The 16826-nt window shown below is 34.3% G+C and overlaps 3 protein-coding genes across 5 annotated transcripts; 2 read left to right on the top strand and 1 right to left on the bottom strand.

Moving 5' to 3' along the window:
* The first annotated feature begins 961 nt into the window (after positions 1–961).
* Positions 962–3042, top strand: LOC126665164 (V-type proton ATPase subunit c2). The gene is made up of 3 exons (XM_050357874.1): positions 962–1156; positions 1244–1529; positions 2551–3042. The coding sequence occupies exons 1-3, from the start codon at positions 1078–1080 to the stop codon at positions 2681–2683; spliced, it is 498 nt and encodes a 165-aa protein (XP_050213831.1). The 5' UTR covers positions 962–1077; the 3' UTR covers positions 2684–3042.
* Positions 3043–4182: 1140 nt separating this feature from the next.
* On the top strand, positions 4183–10129 carry LOC126665436 (probable 1-acylglycerol-3-phosphate O-acyltransferase). Of its 3 annotated transcripts, none has more exons than XM_050358257.2 (10): positions 4183–4423; positions 4514–4753; positions 5201–5247; positions 5357–5475; positions 5557–5717; positions 6147–6256; positions 6347–6446; positions 7331–7454; positions 7558–7686; positions 10001–10129. In XM_050358257.2, the coding sequence occupies exons 1-9, from the start codon at positions 4206–4208 to the stop codon at positions 7681–7683; spliced, it is 1245 nt and encodes a 414-aa protein (XP_050214214.1). In that variant the 5' UTR covers positions 4183–4205; the 3' UTR covers positions 7684–7686; positions 10001–10129. The 3 variants fall into 3 exon arrangements, with proteins under 3 accessions (XP_050214214.1, XP_050214213.1, XP_050214212.1); XM_050358256.2 differs by lacking the exon at positions 10001–10129 and adding an exon at positions 8744–8890; XM_050358255.2 differs by lacking the exon at positions 10001–10129 and having other exon boundaries at positions 7558–7816.
* A 1601-nt stretch (positions 10130–11730) lies between these two features.
* Positions 11731–15306, bottom strand: LOC126665082 (probable LRR receptor-like serine/threonine-protein kinase At4g36180). Its single transcript, XM_050357782.2, has one exon. It carries the CDS (start codon positions 15117–15119, stop codon positions 11805–11807), a length of 3315 nt encoding a protein of 1104 aa, XP_050213739.1. The 5' UTR covers positions 15120–15306; the 3' UTR covers positions 11731–11804.
* Positions 15307–16826: the final 1520 nt, after the last annotated feature.

The following is a 16826-nucleotide window of genomic DNA, read 5'->3' as shown; positions in this document are numbered from 1 at the left end:
TTTATTTTCAAATGTAGCCGGTTCAAACTAGAGTGGAAAAAAATTCAAATAAACTTTATATTGCTTTATTTTTGAAATTTATTATGATAATACAAATTGGAATAATATAATATAATATAAATGATATACTTGAACTATTTTTCATTTTAATTTGGATAAATGACTACAAGTGAAAATTTAGAAAGATGAAGCTATAAATGGAAAAAACCGAAAAAATGGGTGTCATTGAGGGATTAAGCCAATTCAAAGATTTTTTTTTTGACAAACGAATAATCTTTCATTAATGATAAAGAGCAGTTACAGGTGTAAGAATTCAAAAAGTGTATAACCGTTTCTAATGACCTGACATGGAACACGATATAAACCTTGATTCGCAGATCGCCTTATAAAATAAAATCAAAATTACATAACCGCTCTAATACAATAAGATCAAATCCTTTTCAGTCTAACAGAAGACTCACAAACTCTTCATAAAAAACAACAAATCTTTCATATAGAAAGAACAGCAAAACTTTCAAAAAAGAAAGACAATCACTGTAAAATAGTTATAAAAAAAACTAATATAACCTATAACGATTTCATCTTCAATCTTGAAAGGGCTTGATCCATCTCTGATTTTTTATTTGTATATCTATTGAAATTGATGCGCCTCGTCGTAGATTTACCAATCAAAATGAAAAAGATGAAAAGGAGTCGGTCATTTATTTAATTCTAAAGCAATAAAAAAGAAATAGCTACCGAAAACGGTAAAAATAAACCATTGACGGCAGCCGAAGCGAAAAACAAAAGAGAAACGCTTGACGGCTAGGGTTTTCTATTTGAGAGAGAGGGGAGAAAATTAAGTTTCTCAATACTTTTTAAGCCAATTCAAAGATATGCTTTCAATTTAGTGATATTTGTTGATTAAGGAAAGCCCATAAATCGGCCCATCATATAAGCTCCTCAAGGGCTTGATGACCTATGAATAATAAGCACACGCTTACAGCTTCTCTTCTCTAAAATTCCAGATTAGAGAGACAGAATTACTCAAAATCAAGACGCAGGAGGCTCTCCAGATCTTCGCAAAGTGAAATAAAAATGGCTGCGGGATTCAGCGGCGATGAAACTGCTCCTTTCTTCGGCTTCCTAGGCGCCGCTGCTGCTCTCGTTTTTTCTTGTAATCCAATCCAATCCCATCCCATCCTTTAATTCTCTTTCATATCTGGCTGGCATTTTGATGTGATTGTTTGCTTTGTATTCGCAGGCATGGGAGCTGCTTATGGAACTGCGAAGAGCGGGGTTGGTGTAGCGTCAATGGGAGTGATGAGACCTGAGCTTGTGATGAAATCGATTGTGCCGGTGGTTATGGCTGGAGTTTTAGGTATTTACGGTTTGATCATCGCTGTGATCATCAGTACCGGAATTAACCCTAAGGCTAAATCGTATTATCTCTTCGATGGATATGCTCACCTCTCTTCTGGTCTCTCTTGTGGCCTCGCTGGTCTCTCTGCCGGTATGGCTATTGGCATCGTTGGAGACGCCGGTGTTAGGTACTTCTCTTTGCTTAATTTGATCTGACTGTGATTGTTGCTATAGTTGACTTTTTTTGGATGACTTCATTTTGTGGATTTTTTTAATCTTATTTTGTTTACTGACCAAAGACGTGAGCTACCATTGGTGTATAGTCTTGGAAGAAAATTGCAATCACGGTGAATGGATATTAGTTTAATATGGAGTGTAGGTTTTCCCTTGAATATCGATTTTATGAGCTTATACATATGCTGTAATGCACAAAATGCCTCTAGTTGAACTGTGCAAGCACTTGATCTGAAGTGCTGCTTAAGCTGATAAATTAGGATTCTGTTTTGCATCACCATGTTTGTGAATACTACTTTTCTTTAGAGATAGATGGGCCATTCGGACTGGAAATGTTTAGATCATGAAGGTAGAGTCTTTTGGAATTTGCTCGGAAATAAAATGACGGTTTATGATCTCTTTCAATAAATTAATGTAGCTGAACTGATGCCTCTACTGTATTATAGTTTTATTTTGTTTTATGACTCGTTCATTCTTTATGCCCTTTTTAATGGAATACTGCAGTCTTTTGTAAACTAAGGGGGTGTTCGGATCCTTAAAACACAAGGAGGGAATGAGAATGTGTGATTCTTTTTGTTGCGTTTGTTATTAAAATTCACTTAGTAATAGGAACGAGAATATCTCTTCAACGAGAATCACTCATTCCTCTCCTTATCTTTGAGGGACTTCTCATTCCTACAAGAATCAAATAAAAATTTAACATTTATGTTAATAAAAAAATATGAAAAACTTAATTGATTCATTTTCTCATTTCTATATTAATTTATAGAACCAAACAACATGTCAACATGTGAAAATAGATTTTTCCATTCTCATTCCTTTTCATTTCCGTTCTCATTTCCATTTTCTTTTCCAATTTTGAACCAAACATTTCTAAGTTAATTGATATGTGAAGCTCTTGCCGTTTCCTTGAATTGTTGGTTTTCATTTTCTTGCAAAAGGTTTCTTTTTTTAATTTTGTGTTCCAATTTGCAGAGCTAACGCACAACAGCCAAAGCTTTTTGTTGGAATGATCCTCATTCTCATCTTTGCTGAAGCTTTGGCGCTCTATGGTCTCATTGTTGGCATTATCCTTTCTTCAAGAGCTGGTCAATCAAGAGCCGAGTAAAAGCTGTCTGTATGCTTAATGTTCGTGTGATGCACTTATTATACGCTAAAACGGGAAGTGTTTGCCGTTTGAAGAATCTTGTCTCCACCATCCATTGTGGTTTTCTGCCGATTTGGTTTAATGCTGCTATTGATGCAGTAAAACATCTAAGGCGTTGTATAAGATTGGAGTCTCTCTTATTTCTTTATTGGATGATCTAAGTTATGGGTCGATTTTAGTTTTTGGTAGGAAATGGCCCATTTTTATCCTTTTGGTCCAGTTGCGAAATAAAATTTGTGTACAATATTGTTTTTACATATTTTACGCAGTTCATGGCTGCTAATAATAGCTTGCTGCACTATGGCAAGGAAGTTATTGAATGTTGGATGTTCCAGTAAATTGTGCACTTATTTCATTATAATGGTTTTGATGTCAATTTGCTCAGTTTGATTAAACTCAAGCCAAATGCATAACTTATACATTATACATGTCTTGAAATTTACGGGGACAAGAGTTTTGATTCGTATTATGTTTATGGAGGTGCATTTTGTTCAAAAGATGTGGGCTCTCGTCTAGTCATCTATTCAAAAGTTGAATGGTGAGCAAAATTGATAAAATTTAACAAATTGAAAAGAGTATTCTTTTATCATCTAATTTCTAAAGTGATTTTACCTTAATTAAATAAAAAATGAAAACTAAAGACGATTAAATAGATATAAAGTCAAGCTCCAAAAAGGTGTAGAATAAAAATCTCAAAATATATTGACATTTACAACATGTCCGTCTAGAGAATAGAGACCATTATGCCATTTTAATCGATAGTTTTTTTTTTTTTTTTTATAAAGATCAAGTAAATAAATAAATTTAGAGTTTAATACTTAGATATATGTGATTATTGCTGTCAGTGGCGCATAAATTCATTTTTTTATTGATGAGCAAAAATCATAGGACAATTTTGCCATTCAGGCCTGTCGTATTGAAAGGCAATTCAAAACTGTAAGGTCGTGTGGCTCATTTAAGATTCCAATAATTGGGGATAGGTAAATAAAGGAGTTGGTGATGTATTTCATGTTAAAAAATGAAACTAAGCTATCTACGGACTTTTTCTTTGATAATTGAAAAGATAGAGTGCTTGTGGAAAAATTTGAACTCACAACTTTAGCGTTTGCAGCCGAACACGTATTCTATTTGAATTAAAAAGCTCGTTGGTCTGGTTATGAACTTTATATGTTAGGAAAAGTATTATTTAGATTTATTCATATAGTTTATTTATACTTGTGCTTAAGAAATTTTTAATGAACCGGCTTTTAGACAGAAATTTGTGTGGTACAGTACAGTAATTGTTTCGTCAGGGCCTACGTAACCCAAGTATCTTTGACGAGACGACGTCATTTAGTACGTAGCCTCCAGGTTAAAAATGCACCTTTCCTCTTAACGGAGGTTAAATCCACCGTTTAACATTTCATGGCGCGCGTTCCAGTCGTCGCCATATATATATAAATAACTTTACTCTTTGCATTGATTTTTAAATTATCAGGTGCTTATGAAATTACTTCGTCCACAACTAAAATTACCACGACTATCTAGCTCCCCAAAATCATCAAAAATGGCCGAAGCGGCGGCTGCTGCTGCAACCTCAACGTCTACACCAGCATCAAAATGGGCAAAAACAAGAAATCTATGGCCATCTATTCTCCGTTGGATCCCAACTTCCACCGACCACATCATCGCCGCCGAAAATCGTCTTCTCTCTCTCGTCAAGTATATTGATTAACTAGTTAATTGCCTATGGAATACAAAAATACCTAAATTCAATTGAACCTTGTAATTTAATTGATTTTATTTTTGCAGGACTCCGTATGTTGTAGAACAAGTAAATATAGGGTCCGGTCCGCCGGGGTCAAAAGTGAGATGGTTTCGATCTCAAAGTAATGAGCCGCGGTTTATTAACACGGTTACATTCGATAGCAAAGAGAAAGATCCGCCCACACTTGTAATGGTTCATGGATATGCTGCTTCTCAGGGCTTCTTCTTTCGCAATTTTGATGCTCTTTCTGCTCGTTTCAAGGTCATTGCTATCGATCAGCTTGGGTAATTTTTTTTATAATTTTCTTGTTGTTCCTACTCGTCTTTGTATATTTATGAATATGAATTATGTAGCATTACAATCTCATTTAGTATTGGCGTGATTTCATTATGATTAATGCCTCGTTTTTATTTATAATTTGAAATGTATTAAACTTTAAAAACTTTGAGTTTTCCAAACATGAGAATTCAGTTAAATTCTTGCACTTATTTGAAGTTCGTGTATAAGGAGAAAATGAAGATGCGAGAAGTATTTATCTTCGTAGTAATGTTTAGGAATAAAAAGAAGTATAAATCAACTTCCTCCCTCTTTTTTGGTAGCAATATAATCGCCTAATTAATCAGTTCGCCATTTCTACATTGCGGTTTTATTATTGTGATGTAGTGCTGGTGATGTGTGGCGCTTTTTTGTACTAATTTGAAAAGATACTTATTGTGCTTTTTCCTATTTAGTTGGGGTGGATCAAGTAGACCTGACTTTACATGCAAGAGCACTGAAGGTAGCATTGATATTCATTGTTTTGCAAGTTCTTAAGGGTTCATTTTCTAATTACTTTGCGATACCCCATAGAAAGAATCTTTTTAATTATGTTATGTTCTATAATGTAGAAACTGAGGCATGGTTCATCGACTCATTTGAGGCATGGAGAAAAGAGAAAAATCTCAGTAACTTCATACTACTTGGGCATTCTTTCGGAGGGTATGTTGCAGCTAAATATGCTCTCAAGGTGCTCTCCCATGCATACCAGAATTTTAACTCAATGTGATAACATTTAGGCTTTTTCTTACATTATGTATCCATGTTGCAGCATCCTGAGCACGTTAAACATCTAATCTTAGTGGGATCTGCTGGATTTTCTTCAGAATCAGAAGACAGATCTGAGCAGCTTACTCGTTTTAGATCTACGTGGAAAGGAGCAATTATGAATCATTTGTGGGAATCTAATTTTACACCTCAGAAGGTTATTAGGTATAAACATGTATTCTATCATCCTTTTATGAGATTGTCTGAAACAGTTACTATAAAAACTTTCATGCATTCTGTCGATCAATTTAGATTCCGTATCCTGTTACAAAATGTCCAATCACATTTTTCTCTCTGGTTTTGTTTGTAATTAGCATCGCATTAACCACAATCCCTAATGCTTGCAAAATTATAGAAAACTAAACATTGACGTTTGCTATATATCGTTTTGGGAGTGTTCTCATTTAATCTAAAGCAAAGAGATATCCAACAAGGTATCTCACAGGAATTATACAATTAAATCGCTCCATATACTGGTCCATTTACACTTATTTTAGGACATATAAGTGGACATTTTTTAATGTAATGCGTTAATTGTATTACATCAACAGCCTGTCTTTCAATTTCTGATTTCCTGGCTATTTTTAAATCCAGAGGTCTAGGTCCTTGGGGTCCAGATCTTGTACGCAGGTACACAAGTGCTAGATTCGGCTCATATTCAATTGGGGAGGTATTAACTGAGGATGAGTCCAAACTGTTAACAGGTAGTATTCAAATTTATGTGGCACAGAGCACATATTCATTGGTTGTAGGTAACTGACGGTTTTCTTTTTACTCATTTATTTTCTTTTCAGACTATGTGTACCATACTTTAGCAGCCAAAGCTAGTGGAGAGCTATGCTTGAAATATATATTTTCTTTTGGAGCATTTGCTCGGATGCCTCTTTTACAAAGGTTTGATCATCATTCTTGCTCTGAAGTTGACTCTTTAACTAGGGAGTCGAAATATCTTATTATGTGAATTAATATTATACGCTTCTATAAATTTACATGTCAATTTTATTTTAGGATGGTTATTTAGTGTGCAATATAATTTATCTGGCTTCATGTTTGTTTGGTGGTGTCCCTTTCTTTGGATATTTAAAACACAATAGAAGGTGATATTTGTTCTTGCTGGTTATGCTTTATGGATGCTTGAACTGATTTTAGATGTTGCAACTTATGTCAAAATCAATTAGACTGCTTGGCTGCTTTATTCTTTGGAATCATTGGGAACCATTATTAAATGTTGGAGTGGATAGGCTTCTTAATAGAAACATACTCTATTCAAAGTCAAATGCTCGAATAGTTGACTGGACTAGCTGAAAATGAGATTATATTCTTCTCTAAAATGTATGCGTGCATTTCTGGTGATAATATGCGTGTATATGGTGCACATGCATATGCTGTGTAATGATGGCGGAGAGTGAAGTAGTTCAGAGGAAATGCATGTCCATTTACTGTTTCAAATTCTTTAATTTTGATTATGCAGAAATTATTTAATTCAAATTCAATTTCATACAATTTAATCAAGCCAAACAACAAAATTTGACTTAAATCCAAATCCACGTGCATCTAAGCATATTATTAGACTTTTTGTCATAGATCAGCGTAGGCATCTCCTACTCGAGGCATATGCATGACGTCCTGCATCAAGAAATCATTTGTTAAGCCTTTATGGTTCCAAAACTAGATTCTATTATAATGTTAGACTATGTATTTGCTAGAACATGCTCTGCCTAATTAGAAAATGAAGTCTAAAACTGAAGTCCTAATTTATCCGAAACTTTTGGTTGCAGTGCGTCACAATGGAAAGTGCCAACTACTTTCATTTATGGGATGCAAGATTGGATGAATTATGAAGGAGCCCAAAGGGCTCGCAAAGATATGAAGGTCCCGTGTGAAATCATTAGGGTACCCCAGGTTTGTCTCTCATGGACTTGAGGGTGTAAATATGGCCGCATAGTATCTCTTAAGTCTTAATTTTTATGGCTGATTGAATTATTGTTCTATTGCCGGATTGCAGGGTGGGCATTTCGTCTTCTTAGACAACCCAAAAGGGTTCCATTCAGCTGTGTTGTATGCTTGCCGGATGTTTCTGTCTCCGAATCCTGAAAATGAATCCCTTCCTGAAGATCTAATATCTGCCTAGGAGGTACTGGTGTAATTTTTATTTATATACATGTCTTCATCAAGTATATGATGATCTCCATTTAAATTCAATTTAGAAAAACTCAAATAATGTATCAGTATAACATTCTTTCTATGTACAAGTTTAGTGTGTATATGTAAGATTAAATTAACAGTGAGCAGTTTCCTAAAAACAAATAAGGGAAAAATGTCATTTATACCCTTAAGGTTTGATTTTAGGATTAAGAAAGGTTCAAAATATTGCCCCTAATGTTTTAAAAAATGAACAACCAGGCCCCTAGCGTCTTATTTATGCGTCAAAATTAGGGGCCTGCTTGTCAACATTTTAAGACTTTAGGGGCATATTTGAACCTTATCAAACATTGAGGGCTTACTTGATCCTGGAGTCAAACCATAAGGGCATAAATGACCCTTTCCCAAAAAATAATGAGCAGTTCCGGTTGAAAGAGCCAGAAAATATTATCTTTGTTTTTCCTTACTATAAAAAGAGGCATGCATTAGGTTTAAACTAAATTGATTTTTTTTTCTTTCAAAAATCTAATTGAACTGAATTTTTAAGGATTAAAAATATATCAAATTGAACCGAACCAGTTAATTTGGTTGGTTTTTTCGGATCAGTTTGATTTTTACTATACTTATCTGGACTGTTTAACTTTCAAAACGAATCAAACCGGAATTCAAATTCTTCATGTAATATCAGGTTGAATTAAACTGAATTTATTAATTAGAGCTTCTCCGTAGTCTAAACGAATTGAGCGCAAACATGTTTATTTTTTAAAACAAACTGAACTTGAGCATATTGGTGCTCGACTTGTTTTAGTGCTCAACAAGTTGATTTCAAGCTCTGCTCGTTTAGCATCTAATCAGCTGAACTCGAGCAGGTGATTTAAAAGCTGCAAAATCTAAATGAACCGAGTTCGAATTTAGTATGCAAAGCTTAAACTGAGCTAGAGTCAAACATGAGCATTACTCATCGATGTAATAAACTAAACACGAACATTACTCATTTATGTAATTAACTAATCATGGACATCTAAATGTTTGGCTCGGTTCGATTACAGCTACCATTGTTGTAATGTAAATAAGGATATAGCAGAAAGGTCTGCTGCTTTGAATGTTAAGGCTTCAAAGTGATCACGGGCATATCATTTTCGCAAGCAGACATTATTGCTCAACTACTTGTTGGTGAGGGAAGTTCCAATTTAGTAATGAGAACCAATGTTTTTAAAACCGGACCGGAGATCGAACCGGCTTCGTCGGGGGTTCACGGTTCGACCGGTTCAACCGGGTTCAACCGGATTTTTTAATTATAATAAATATAAATTATTTAAATTAAAAATATGTATCATAACTATAAAATATGATAAAATATTTAAATAAAATTATCTTTAAATAGAATTTATTATCAAATGTGTGAAATATAATAATAATTGATCAATATTTATCTGTGTATAGAATAATTATATGTATGAGAAAAACTATAATTTTTAAAAAACATAACTTTTAATTTAACTTGTCATTATATTTTAATTTTAAAATAATTTATTATGAATATAATTATATAATAATATTCAAGAGATAAATATATAATTTTTAAATTTTAATAATTAATAATATTTAAATAAAAAATATAATATAGTATGTTATAAATAAAAATATGATAATATGTAAAAAAAACAATTATAATTTTTTTCATGTAATATAATTATAAATAATTAATATTTAAAAATATATTTTCTTAATTTATATTTAAGAGTATATAATAATATTAGAGAGAGTTGGTGTTTTTTTTAGTGAAAATTTTATTTCATAAAAGTTAAAATGACATGTGAGAGAGAAAATAGTAAGAGTAATTAATATGAGAGAGAAAAATCAATGCACATGGGTGAGAGAAAGAAAAGACACACATGGTAGGGGCCACAAATGTACTTTCTAGCCAAAAAAAGTGTTTTTTTGCCTATTTTATTAAAAACCGGATTTGTCCGATTTTTGGGCAAAATCCGGTTTTTCCGGTCAAATCCGGTTTTTGACCGGTTTTGACCGGTTTTTTAATATTCCGATTTTAACAGAAAACCGAACCGGACATCCAGCCGGTTCCCGGTTAATCCGGTCCGACCGGCCGGTCCGGTCCGGTTTTCAAAACATTGATGAGAACAACTGAATTTTAAATGAGGGGGTCCATTCTTTTGTACAGCCAGCGCAGTAAAAGTTCATAATTTTGTTGATGGGTATGGCATGCTGCACAATCTACTTCTATGTGACAAATTCACAAGAAGTTGATAGATTTTTACTGAAAAGTCTGAAATGACACTGTGCAGGGTGTGGTTACAACTTAAACAATAAATTAAAAGGAAGTGAAAGTGACGGATGCTACATTTAAATTACGCTTAACCATTGAAGAATATTCCATCTTTTTGACTTTTTCCGTTTATAGTTCCATCTTTCAACATTGTCAATTTTATTCTGTTTTTTAATTTTCAATTTGAATTGTAGTCATTTGTTTAAATTAGAATGAAGAATTTTTTATATATATTCTTCATATTACTTTATCTTTTTATTATAAAATTACAAATTGGAACAATTTAAAGCAATATAAAAAGCATAAAATTGAAAATGAGGTAAAATTGACAATTTTAAAAGATGGGATTATAGACGAACAAAAATTGAAAAAAGTTAGGTATTTTTGAATAATTAAACCTTTATAATATCCATTTATTTTTTATAGCGGTATTACACTCTTTCCATTCTAAATTTTTAAAATTAATAAATTTAGAATAAATATAATTATTATGAAATTTAATTTATTTAGTCAAAATTATTCAAATTGTAAAATATATTACTTACTCTTATTTAATATAGTAATTTTTTTAATATATGTTTGTTGTAATAAATTATATTATAATTAATAAAAAAAATTATCAATAAAAAAATCAATATTTATAATTTAAGGCTACAAAATGGCATTAATATTTATCATTTTGAGAGGGAAAGAGTAGTATAATACTAGTATTCACATTAAACATATCCTTTTATATATTATTAAATGTGACTTTATAAAAAAATTAAAATATTAAACTATAAAATTAAATTAATGATTGTTAAAATTAACAATTTATAACCAATTTTATAGTTAAAATGTTATAAATAAGAGTAATATAGAAACAAAACAATAACAAGTTAAGTATGACTATTATTTTTGAACTGATAAATTATGACAAATAAGACTATTATTTTAGAACGGAAAAAAAGTATATCTTTTCATGTAATAATTAGAATAGTGGGTATTGTGTGAATTCATCCAGGTCAGAGATATCCAATTTATTTTATAATGAATTTGATAGTTTATCTGATTTTTTTTGTTTACAGTCTTTAAAGTTTAAATCATTTAATTATCAAAAAAAAAAAGTTTAAATCATTCATTTTTTAGTCCGGATTCTGTAGTCAGTCAGTCGCTCACAAGATGCATTAAAAAAGACAGTACACTGTACGTTGCATTGAATATTGATGCATTATGATTAATTAATTATAGGAGTTAATGCTGAAAATTTCTTCAGATATTATTGAAAGAGAGAGTAAGTAAGTGGGTACTTACTAGTGTACAAAAATGAAAAAACCATCCAATTCATGTGCCACCATATTATTGTCTGTCACGCTTAAAGTGGACAGGACTTTGTCACAGTCAGGACCACTGACAGGTCATCACATTGATAATCCTACGTGGCAGCCACCACATAATCTGATGGTTTTCTTACTGTTTGCTTAATTCCAAAATCAAACCAAACACCGATGATATGCTCCATTTTCCTATAAAACAACCTGCCATCTCACCACTCACTTTAACGGCTACTTTTACCTTCCTTTAGATTTCTCCACGTGGCGTATCCCTCTTTTCAATAGAACTGGAATTTTATGCGGGCCCTCAGAATTCCCGCAAGTATTATATTCTTTCTTTGACCACATTATGAATTTGTTTATTCAAACGGCGCCGTAGGCCTTATGCTATGTTTTCTTTTAATTTAGGACATAAATTGAATTAACAAAGACAATATTAATAAAGAATGATACTACTTTTCCTGAAATTAATTAATTCTGTTCTGAAATAAAAAAATACACATAATTTGGTCAGATTGGAGAAGGCAAAGTAGTGGGATCAGCTGATGAAGGAATTTCTGGTTCTGGTCCAACCCTACAACCTTCAAGCATGAACACAATATCAGCCATTGATGGTCTATCACTTGAATCAGTTGCTGTGCATAAAAGTCCAACTTTGACTCCTAACAAGAAATCTTCCCATTCTGATGACTCAGGGTCTAGTTCAAGCAATCCCGGTTCAAGTAATTCTGATATCTGACCCGTTTGTAATTGCCTTTTTACCCACTTCACAATATCTTCATCTTCTGTGAACATCACCGGTTTCCTCCCTGTTAGAATCTCCAGCAATACAATCCCAAAGCTATACACATCAGCTTCTTTTGTAGCTTCTCTTGTTAATGCTACTTCTGGAGACACATAGCCTAGCGAACCAACCGGTGTGGCAGAGGTTGAAGCCTCTGCCTGCGGTGCTATGATTAGCTTTTCGAGTCCGAATTCAGATAAATGTGCTTCAAAATCGGCATCGAAAAGAACATTTTGTGGCTTGATATCTCCGTGGATCATTGACAGCGAATGCAAAAAAGCTATGCCACGAGCAATGCTTAAAGCAATTAAGTGCCGCATTGGCCAATTTAGAACATGCCCGTCTTGATGAGAGGCTTCTTGGAGGAGAGTAGCTAAGTTACCATTAGGCATGTAATCATAAACAAGTAACCTTACATCAGGTGGTGGTCCTGCATAGTAGCCGCGTAAAACTGTTAAGTTTCTGTGCTTCACCTTTCCTAATGATTCCGCTTCTTTACGAAACGTGCCTTCGTCGATCGATGCATCAGGAAGGCGACGGATGGACAGCACCATTCCGTCTTGATACGTGGCTTTGAAAACGAGTCCATTTTTTCCTCTGCTCAACACATTTTCCTCATCGAATTGCCTTGTTGCCTCTAATGTCTCTGCATATGTTATCTTGTTATTGAACATGACAAGCTTCGGCCCTCCATTCTCGCCACTTCCACGGCTCCTGTCAGCTCCTGAGCTTGCTCGTGCTGGACTTGGCTTCTTTTCGCCAGCTACCCTTTTACGCCAGCGTAAGAAGCTGTAAATGTAGCCGCAACAACACAGTACTAAAAAGAATGCACCACCTACTGCAACACCAATGAATATGAATAATCTTTTCCTTTTTCTGTTCCTTACGTTTGCACATTCCCTACCCAGAGGTTTTCCGCATAATTCTGCGTTCATAGCAAACACGGAGGGGTCGTTGAATCTAGAGGCAAGCAATTCTGGAATGACACCACTGAAGCTGTTGGAGGAAAGATTCAGTTCCGTTAGGTTGGGCAATCTGGACAATGAGTCTGGTATATGTCCTGAGAGCTGATTATCATCCAGCAAAAGGGAATTCAAAGAGAAGCATTTGTAGATCTCCTCTGGGATCTCACCAGTTAAATTATTATGGCCAAGATCAAGTTTCATTAAATGAGATAAACGAGAAATATCAACCGGAATATTGCCATTCAAATTATTCGAACGAAGTTCAAGAACTTCAAGACTAGAACAATTACCAATCTCCGGTGGAATCACTCCCGATATTCGATTCCAAGAGAGTGAGAGAGCAGCTAATGAACTTAGAAATCCATACGTTGCAGGAATCACACCAGTGAATGAATTAGAACTGAGATTGACATATTTTAGGCCAACTAAGCTGCTAAAACCGTCAGGAACGTCTCCAGCTAACTTATTCTCTTCCAATGCAACAACCTGTAAACTTGGCAACCCATAAAGCTCAATCGGTAAATCACCAGACAAATTCTGCTTACTTAAATCAAGTGTTGTAAGCTTCAACAAACTCCCAATACTCGCCGGAATCCTCCCTGAAAACCCACAACCACTTAAATTTAAAACCACCAACCCTTTTAACTCTCCTATATTATAAGGAATCTCCCCAGAAAAATCATTATGACCAAGATTCAAAGTACTCAAATTACTTAATCTCAATATCTCTTGTGGTACATTTCCTGTGAGATTATTTTCATTCAATTGCAAAGTATCAAGCTCAAACAGGACTCCAAAACTCTTAGGAATCTGACCCACAAACTTATTTCTTCCCAAAGATAACAGCTTCAACCTCCTTGATTCACTCAAGAACACAGGAAGCTCATCCACAAACCCATTCCCTGCAAGATCAAGAATCTTTAACTGACTACATTGGAGAATCTGAGAAGGAATAACACCAGTTAATGAATTATTAGCAACCCTTAACTCCTCTAACCTCAAAAGATTACCAATACCAACTGGTAAAACCCCAGAAAAAAGATTACTCGACAGATCAAGAAATCTGAGCGCAGTCAAATTAGTCAACCAATAAGGAAACACACTGTTTATAAGATTCCCGTGAATGTCTAAAACCTCTAAAACACTATCACACACACTCTCCCCACTTTTAACAATCCCCGTGAATGCATTAACCCCTAACTGAACTATCCTTAACGAAGAATTTTTACAAAATATATTCTCAGGAACCGAACCGGAAAGTCCATTACGTGATAAAGAAATCACTTCGAGATTAAGTAACGAACCAACACTCGCCGGAATCAGACCGCTAATTTTATTATCCTCAGCGCTTAAATGTACAAGTGAAGAACAGTTGGCAATCGCCGACGGTAAAGTACCGTACAGATTATTTGCGTCTAACCATAAGTACTCCAGTTCTTGGAGCTGACCGATAGTCACCGGTATTTCACCTGAGAATTTGTTGAACGATAAATTGATGAGTTGAAGCTGAGATTTCGAGGAGAAGTTGGCTGGTATTTGACCGGAGAATGCATTCGACGATAAATCGAGGTATTTAAGTGAATATGATATTCCACTAGGAATATTTCCGGAAAGAAGATTGTGCGCGACATTAAGGACTTGAATATTAGAAAGGTTAACGACGGAAGACGGAAGGTGACCGGAGAGTGAGTTGGACTGTAAGTAAACGGCGCGTAAAAGAGAGCATTGAGAAAGAGAAGGAGGTATAACGCCGTTAAAGTTATTAGAATGGAGGCTTAGCTTGCGCAGCTGGCGCAAGTTAGCAAGCTGAGGAGAGATTATTCCAGTGAGTTGGAGACGAGGTAAACGGAGCTCGCGAACTCGGTTATCGTAACAGACAATGCCACGCCAGTTGCATGGAGCTGACGGCGTCGACACATTCCAGCCGTCTAATGCGCCGAGCGGATCGTGGAGGCTGAGTTTGAAGGACGTTAATGCTTGAATCTCCGATAACGGAACGGCGTTGATGGTTGTAGTGAAAGTTAAGCAGCAGATAGTAATATGAAAAATGGAGAAGAGAAAAATAGCCGTTGCCATTGAAGGATGTGATGAAGAAGAAGAGGAAGGAGGAGGAGACTAAAATAATGGAATTTGGTGAGAGAATGGGAATATAATAAGAGGAGCGTTTCAGTGTGAGGTGGTACTATCAGAGCAGAGAGACGGAGTGGGAAGAGTGAATGACTGAAACGACGCCATTTGTGGAAGTACAAGTGTATATCAGTTTATGTGCTTTTTATTACTGTTTTTGGATTAAAAAGGGTACAGTGACTTTTTAATAGAATTGATTAAGGATATTGTAATAATAATAACTCAAGGTTTGGACTTTGAATGACTTTTTTGTACTTTTGCTTTCTGCTGTTTGTCGTTTTGATCATTAGCCTTTTTTTCTCTACTCGTATGGATATAGGGCCGACTTTGGACGACTTCCGGTCAAGCCCATTTAAATTTAACTCTCTGAATGCAGAAAAAAAAAACGCAACTATTTGAAATAATTCTTTGATTTTAAAATTTATGCATTGAATTATAATAAATACATATTATATGCTTCAGAGATGAATTATGGACATATTTGATATACAATAAGTGATAGGTTTTAAGTATAAAGAAATAAAGTGAACTTTTCAAAGAAAGTGTACTTTTAAAATTTATAATCATTTTCTGGTTATTTTTATGTGAACAAAAAAAATTATTTTAGGATTTGACCATAGGATAGTTTATATGAAATTTCTACAAAGTATTAAATGTTTCTGCTATGATTCCTATATTGACTGTTGAGCTATTCATTTTGTTACTCCCTTCGTCCCAACAGAGTTGTCTATTTTTAGAGAAAAAAATTGTCCCAAAATTTTTGTCCACTTTCAAAAAATAATTAATTTTTACACCAAATTTTTCTATATTATCCCTATTTAAAATTCATTAATGAATAAATTGAAAGTTAATGTGAGTTCAAACATAGCTCAAACTTATGTCAAAAGTAAATAAATTAAATTTAGACGGATTGGAGTATAGCCAGCACAATGATAATTTCTTAATTCATCAAAACGGTGCTCCTTAAAAGAATACCTACATGCTTTCCATTGCTAAGATTGGAGTCCAAATCCCTCTAATAAATACTCGAGATTTTTAGACCATACACGGTGCTGAGCATATTTAATCTCAAACATACGGTAGATGTTTTGATTATTGAAGAATACTATTTTCCTTTTTCTTTTTTGATTTGTATGTTTTCTAATTGTGATAAATACGGCAATATTGTTTTCATAAATTCCAAACCCTACAATATCAAAACAGCCACCAGAGAACAAATTTAAGAAAGAAGACAAATCAATTCTCAGTTCCATTTTTCTCTCTTCATTGATTTAATTACTTTTCCCTTTTTCAAATCAAAGAATTAGAATCGATTTTCAAGAAAGCAATGACAGCAATAGATAGAAGCATCACTCCGGCTACCGCTCCTCCTCCGGCAGGGAACGCATCAAAACAGTCTGTGCTCGTGGTGATTGCGAAGTGAAAGACGGTTGTTGTTGTTGTGGTGGTGGTGGTGGTTGAGATAATGAGGGTAATTGGGTTGATAGTTAGGGTAATCGAAGTCGACAGATAAAGGCGGCGCAAAAGCGTACGGATTCTAGCGAGGGTCGATTACATTAGAAGTTTTCCGTTAGTTTGTTCTCAATTTATTTTCTGTTGTTTTGTTTAGCTTTCATCTAATTGTTTCTGATTCATAGATTTGGGCAATATATTACA

This window comes from Mercurialis annua, linkage group LG1-X, assembly GCF_937616625.2.
Source record: "Mercurialis annua linkage group LG1-X, ddMerAnnu1.2, whole genome shotgun sequence".
Taxonomy (NCBI): Eukaryota; Viridiplantae; Streptophyta; class Magnoliopsida; order Malpighiales; family Euphorbiaceae; genus Mercurialis; species Mercurialis annua.
The sequence above is the reverse complement of the archived record's forward strand: the minus strand, read 5'-3'. Positions and strand labels throughout refer to the sequence as shown.

Excerpts from the sequence above, each read along its gene's own strand:
- LOC126665164 (XM_050357874.1), top strand. The coding sequence starts at position 1,078 with ATGGCTGCGGGATTCAGCGGCGATGAAACTGCTCCTTTCTTCGGCTTC. Across the intron at positions 1,157-1,243 it reads TGCTGCTCTCGTTTTTTCTT|GCATGGGAGCTGCTTATGGA; the intron begins GTAATCCAATCC and ends TTGTATTCGCAG. Across the intron at positions 1,530-2,550 it reads GTTGGAGACGCCGGTGTTAG|AGCTAACGCACAACAGCCAA; the intron begins GTACTTCTCTTT and ends TCCAATTTGCAG.
- LOC126665436 (XM_050358257.2), top strand. The coding sequence starts at position 4,206 with ATGAAATTACTTCGTCCACAACTAAAATTACCACGACTATCTAGCTCC. Across the intron at positions 6,447-7,330 it reads CGGATGCCTCTTTTACAAAG|TGCGTCACAATGGAAAGTGC; the intron begins GTTTGATCATCA and ends TTTTGGTTGCAG. Across the intron at positions 7,455-7,557 it reads AAATCATTAGGGTACCCCAG|GGTGGGCATTTCGTCTTCTT; the intron begins GTTTGTCTCTCA and ends GCCGGATTGCAG.
- LOC126665082 (XM_050357782.2), bottom strand. The coding sequence starts at position 15,119 with ATGGCAACGGCTATTTTTCTCTTCTCCATTTTTCATATTACTATCTGC.